Genomic DNA, 6,538 nt, shown 5'->3' with positions numbered 1-6,538 from the left:
CACGGTGTCGTTTTGTTGTTGTTTTTTTTTTTTGTTTGTTTGTTTGTTTGTTTTTTGGCGACCCTTAAACGCAGTTGCTTGACCCTCTGGCCATGCAGCAAGTCCTTAATCGTCCGAAGTAACGTCTATTTCCTCGGGGCTTCCCTGCTTGGTGGCGAGCCGCCATCGATTAATGTGATGAGTCCCTTTTTTTTTCTGCTGAGAATCTGAACCTTCTTCTTCTAATTTCTGTCGCTTGAATTTCGTCCTTCGATTTTGAAACCATACCTTTACCTGAAAAATAAAGGGACCGTTTTAATATCCAAATCTCAACATACGCATCTTTCTTTAATAATGTAGGATTCTGGCCTGGGAGAAATGTAACGCAATATCATTATTGGGTTGACGGCTTTACCTAAGGTGTGTTGGAACATTTTAAATGAAAGTCGTTACATTTCTTTTTTGTTGCCAATTGGGGTACAAATGAAGTACTCTGCTCAGGGTCACACAGTGTCAGTAGCGGGCTTTGAACCCAAGACCTCAGAGTTTGATGTCCAAAGCCTTCACTGCATCGCCACACTGCCTGCCAGTTTAATAACGTGCAAATTAGGAAACACCACACCCAAATATTATGCGCTCTTCTCATTGTTAAACGTTAGGCTGATACTGGAATTAACTAAATATGAAGAAATCGTAATGTCCAATTCCAAATATATTTACTTTTCAAAATAAGTCGTCTAGATGAACAGTAATGTATACCCTGAGCCAGCGTCTCTTAAGAGACACCTTGTTTACATAATATACGTGTTATCACCACAAAATGAAATGGGGTGTTACTTTTCATCAATATTTTCAATATGATTGGGAAATAATATATCTAAAACATATAGCATGAAATACATAGTGCCTACATAGTGTACTCTCTCTCTCTTTGTCTTTAAATACATACATAATAAAATCATAGATACACTAATGCAAATATACCTTACAAACAGTGCATAAATAATAAAACAGCTTAAAATATTCAAATTATGTATTTAAATAGTTAATAAAATATAGGCATTTTCATAAACCATTTTTCTTGTCAAAAAATCATTTGTACATTGAAACAAACATGTCTATAAAATATTCATTCTAAAAATGTGCCTCATATTTTGTCTGGCCCGTTGCGTTTTATTTCTGGACTTTGTGCGCAAATTCACGCGCTTTCCAGTCACTGGCTTACACGTCTTTAACAGCGACTTTCCAGTTGGTGTTTCCATTACTTTCCACACACAAAGCGCCCTGACTGCATCTCCATTTCTTTCGTAAAGTGTTTTAGTTGAATTGCATCACATGGACGCTCATATCCGTGATCGACGGCGCGGCGGTATTCAAGCCGTATACTTTTTAGATCGTTTGTCTCCAGTCATTACTTAACTAAGCACGTTGTAAAGCCAATTTGATAATTCCTATTGGCGATGCAAAGATAACAGCGAAGCTGCATGTTGTAACAGCAACGATACAAAGTCCACCGAATTCACTTAACTAATTTTTTTAAAACATTATTCATAATGCACAAAAGTCTGTGATCTGAGAGGCTGCGGAGGAATAAAGGTGCATTTAATTTGCTTTCAGGCTGCTAATTGAGGGGGAGGCCGGTTCATTTCTCAAGACTGATCTCCAAAAGGAGCTCGTTTGTAAAAGAGCTGGAGGCTGACATTGGAACAAAAGACCCCAACCAGCACCGAATCCAACCCTTACAAAGACCACCTTAAATACAGCTTACCAGGGGGAAATTAATTCTGACCGTTCCCTCGTTTAAAATAACTCATAAAATAGAAGGGGGTATCCTTGTTGTTTTGTACAAGAGATGTTAAAAAAAAAAAAACAATAGCTTCAAACCATTCTGCCATTTAAAAGAGACTTTAACATACAAACCAACACGACTTTGGAAGAAGCTTTGAACCCAGACAGAGTGGCATTTTGTCGGGGATGTTTACCAAAATCTGTAATAATAAGATCCGTAATACTATCTAATACCTGTAAACGCATGAAATTTCAGGCGTTGAAAAATAGTAATATTGGAAACACGCTATTCATGTTTAAATTGAATTAATTGTAATTATATTTTCGATTTATTATCAGCCAGTCTTTCTCAAATTAAAACAAGACTCCCTTTAACTCTACAGCCGGCCACTGCCGCCTTGTTTTGTTTTTTTTTTTTTTCCTTTCGCTAATCTGTGAATTGAACTGTAAATGGTATTGACTTTCAGACACAAGCATTAGGTTTGCATTCCACGAGCTGTGTGACACACGGCTATTCATTACTTCATATTTACACGGTCCTTTCCCACTGTTTGCCTTTTGGTATTGTAAAGCAGTCCCGGAGTAAATCTACAAGGCCGGCAGAAGCTCCAGCGACACTGGTGCAGTCTATTAAGCCGCCTTGTGCGTGCGCGGGCACGCTCATCCTTTTTTGGGGAAAAAGGAAGGCTTTCTGTTCAGAAAGACGTTCGCACTTGGGGGTCCCAGCTTACAGTGGTTGTCTGTTTGACTAACTCAAATTGTTAAAAATGCAGCACTTTTTTTTTTTAGAGCTACAGCATATTTGAAAAGGGTGGCACAACGGCCTTATTATGCTCTCCTTTGAGATGGGCACCCATTTAACCGCTGTTATTATCATCATCGTGAGCATCAATTAAATTTGCGCTGGAGTTTCGGTAATGTAGCGGCTTTGTGCCAGGTGCTCTATTCGTTATCGCGGTTTTAAAGACATTTACGCTTACACTGCCGTTTAGCTCAGTTTCGATGAGGCCGAGGCTTTCTGCCAGCCTCTTTATTAGAATTTTATCATTTTAAAAGAGAAAAAGGTGCGCGTCTTCACTCGATACCACCACGCTTAATTCTGGCCATTTTTAAAAAATCGTTTTAATAAATCAACCTTTATAGAGAGGTACCACTATTCTTAAATTATCTCTTAAAAAGAGATACATTTTCTATTTGAACCTCTCAGATGCTAATAAACAAGCACGTTTTTCATTTGTGTTCTTCACCTCCTACCTGGGTCTCACATGGCGTCTATTGACAGCTGTTTATTGTGTTAGAACAACATTTTTTTTAGGAAGAGGACAGGCCGATTCAACCCAACACAGCGGATAAGTTGTTGTTCACCTAAATATCCTCAACACGACTTGGCCACTTGGTGACTTTGTTCACTCATTCGTGTAAATATATATATATATATATATATATATATATATATATATATATATATATATATATATATATATTATAAGTATTCAGTCTGCCTTATTGACCAGACCTTACATATTTTATCTTGTTTTAATAAATCCACATTTTCTAATTTTTCCCAACTTTTTTTTTTCGCCTTGCCTCTTACCTGCGTTTCGGTGAGGCTGAGGCTATGTGCCAGCTGTTTCCTTTCGGCTCCCACCACGTAGTGATTTTTCTCGAAGGCGTGCTCCAGTCTTAGCAGCTGAGAAGGAGAGAAGGCTGTCCGGATCCTCTTAGGTTTTCTCGCCAGTGCATTATGTAAAAGAAAGCTCTCCGGACTTGTTTCATTACCTATAGAATAAGCAGAACGACCCCAATTAGACATGTTTCTTCCAGTCTGACAGCGATCAAATCAGCTTCTTTACGATACATGCTATTAGACTAATGGTGGGTTCGGCTCACCTCGTTCTTATTGCCTTTCTGTCTCTAATATGCTAAATCGCTGAAAATTAATGGAACAGCCAGCGTTCTTATCAAACGAAAAACAATAATAATAGTAGTAATTAAACACATAAACACACGCGGAGAAAAGGTAGGTCACAAATAATCATTTACTTACTTTAAAACAAAAGATGCAATTTGAATTAATTTTACAAAAAAAAAAAAATTCTCATTCGTTTGATTGCGTTTAATTCGGTTTTAACCGCGCGTATCTCGTTATGTGTTATAATAATCGGTAGTATAATTTCCTTCATTTTATGAGTGTACAGTCTCGTAAAAGTAACGGCGTCAAAGGACTCTATTTAGCAGCATTGATGTTCCTCTTAAACTTACAATAAATGAACATCATTTCGTTTTTTGTATTTTTTTTTTTTTTACTAAAACTGCAATTTTATTTTAATATCGAATACAAGAATTATAATTGTGCTTTTAAAATAAAACTTTACGTCAAAAATAACAATAACAATACACACATACACTAATTAAAATTAGATCGACCCAAAATTATGAACACTTTATAGACCCTAAACGCCCATCGAATTATTATAAACGGCAAAACAAAAACAAGAGCGTGCATTCTAAAAGTTGCTGTTAAAAATACATATGTATATTTGAGTGAAAATAAACTCGTCGCAACGGTTAATCGGGTTAAAAGACGCACTAGTTATTATCGATTTTTACGTTTCAACTTGATTTTCTCTCAGCTTCCGCCGCTTTGTTTTGTTTTCAACGTCCGAGCATTTTGTAAGTTCAACTTTCACATTTATCTGACGGCGCAATTAGTTAAAAAGGGGACGCGTTTTAACCCCGGTGTTTAAACCGTTTTTTAAGATGTGTTCAGTTTTATTTAAGCTTTAACCTTGAGTTTTGTAGAGCGAGTAAAAAAAAAAAACAACAAAAATGGCAGATTTAAAAGAACGAATCGTATCTGGTCAAAAATTAAAAGCAAAAACGCTCGTTCTCTTTCTCCGGGTTTTTCTTCTTAAACATTTTCTCGCGATTCTCGATTCTAAATCTTTACAGTCATGTTTTTATTTGGAGTTTACAACGATTTCTTTCGCGGTTTGAATCCCCGGACTCTACGAAGTGAAACGGCGGACGGCAGACTCGTAAAACTGGGGGATGGACGTTAGGGGATTTATCTTCCACGCTGTTAAAGTCAGAACACAAACGATCGAGTCACGGATTTCCACGGGATGTTTTTCTTTCTTTTTTAACTTTATAAAGTGGACAATGACGTGCTGACAGTTTCACTAAAATCGATGACATTTGCTCCTCGTTTCTATAAAGTTCGATCCTGTGTGCTCGGTAAACACGACATGCTCGTGCACATTTTTTTTTTTGAATGATCTGGTTTAGAAATGAGTTTTTATTAAAGTTGCAACTTTCAGTGCACCGCATAAAGCTGCATGCTGTAAATATATCTTATTGCATTAAAAAAAATTCGTTTTACAAAATGTAAACAAAACATGCAGTGCAGCGAATTAACGAGCGCCGCAAGTTGTATAATCAGCCCTTTGCGGTTATAAACACTCATTTCCGTTCATTACTTACTCGCATTTTGCTTGTGAGCGACAAAAGTTGATCGGCTATAAAGACGATCGTGACAGGCTAACTTTTATGCACCGCCTGTTCTAACGCTTTCTTTTCAATATCGGCTTGTTTTGTCTTGTTTTGCTGGTTAGCTAAAGAAAAATGAAATACGAAAAAAGCTACGTCTGCGTGGAATGCATTTATCATCTTAGAATTTTATCTTAAACTGAAGGTCAACAAGTTTACTCACCTTGAAATCTGTGCCCGAGATACCTATATCTATGTATTAGCCATGGATAGAAAGTTGACGGGTCCCTTTGCTGGTTGGCAAAAAGAGGATGAGGGGTGTGAGATGATGAGAGGGGATGGGCTGCCAACGCATGTGGAGGGGGCACTGGGTGAACCGGGACGGCCGAGTTTGGAGGGTGAGAGACCGCTTCTGCGAACACTAAGTCTGGGTTTGAATAGACGCCTCTGCCGGTCGAGTGAAAGCTGTTTAGAAAAGGGTTCATTGGAGTGGAGTTTGCATAGCTGAGGGCCGCCGGTCGGATGGGCTCCTCGGATCTGGAAGCAGGTAGTGGGTTATCCTTCGCCACCAAAGATTCTATCGTAAAGCACCTCTTGGGTGTCGGTTGAAACATGTTTTCCAGTCTAAGATCCTCCAGCGGAAGCAAAAGAAGCAGGCGATCTTGTACAAAAAAATACTCCCAAGACGATCAGAGTTTGTGGTGCACTGATTAAGTTGGAAAAAATAGCGAAACAGAAAGGTAGGCGTAACAGCCGGAAAAGTGTTCAAAAGAGGTGGTCACCTAGTCCGCAGACAATCCATGGATATGATCAGTTCTTCTCCAGTTGTGCAAACGATTTGTTAGTTCATGAGCCTAATTAGTGCAGGAATCACATAAACAGCTTCCTCTGAAGCCCGTAATGGCTCGATGATTGGTCGCTATTACTCGCCTTAAGGTTGAGGGAAGACTCTTTAAGTGCGTCAAAAGGAGAGCCGAACACGGAGAGGCGGACTCGTGGAGAACGGAATGGACTGCAAGGAGCGAAGAGCAGCGCGCCAGAGATTTACATGCATGCGAGAGGCGAGGGACGCGGCGCTCAGGTGCGAGGAGCAGAACAGGCAGGGTCCGAAAGCGAGGCAAAGGCACGTGGGTTGTCCGGATCTCTCACAAAAAAAGTGTTAGCTGAACAGGCAAAATTCGCGTCATTTAACTTTATTGAAATGCTAACTTAATCCTTTTTAAATTATAAATAAGTATATGATTGAAAACAGTGATCAGATAAATCCGTCAATATTAAAAAT

At 38.8% G+C, this 6,538-nt stretch overlaps 1 protein-coding gene across 2 annotated transcripts in view; it reads right to left on the bottom strand.

The window, feature by feature from the left end:
- Window positions 1-6,170, bottom strand: part of emx2 (empty spiracles homeobox 2) — a 7,147-nt gene extending 977 nt beyond the window's left edge. Inside the window, exons 1-3 of one of the 2 annotated variants that reach the window (XM_039737130.1) lie at window positions 5,480-6,170; window positions 3,362-3,546; window positions 1-273 (exon numbers count right to left, since the gene is read on the bottom strand). The exon at window positions 1-273 is cut by the window's left edge and continues 977 nt beyond it. In XM_039737130.1, the coding sequence (XP_039593064.1) occupies window positions 106-273; window positions 3,362-3,546; window positions 5,480-5,870 (744 nt within the window). In that variant the 5' untranslated portion in view covers window positions 5,871-6,170 and the 3' untranslated portion in view covers window positions 1-105. The remainder of the gene's footprint in view (window positions 274-3,361; window positions 3,547-5,479) is intronic. The other variant, XM_039737140.1, reaches the window with a different exon arrangement.
- Window positions 6,171-6,538: the final 368 nt, after the last annotated feature.

Source organism: Polypterus senegalus, chromosome 1, assembly GCF_016835505.1.
Source record: "Polypterus senegalus isolate Bchr_013 chromosome 1, ASM1683550v1, whole genome shotgun sequence".
NCBI classification, from domain to species: domain Eukaryota; kingdom Metazoa; phylum Chordata; class Cladistia; order Polypteriformes; family Polypteridae; genus Polypterus; species Polypterus senegalus.
The sequence above is the reverse complement of the archived record's forward strand: the minus strand, read 5'-3'. Positions and strand labels throughout refer to the sequence as shown.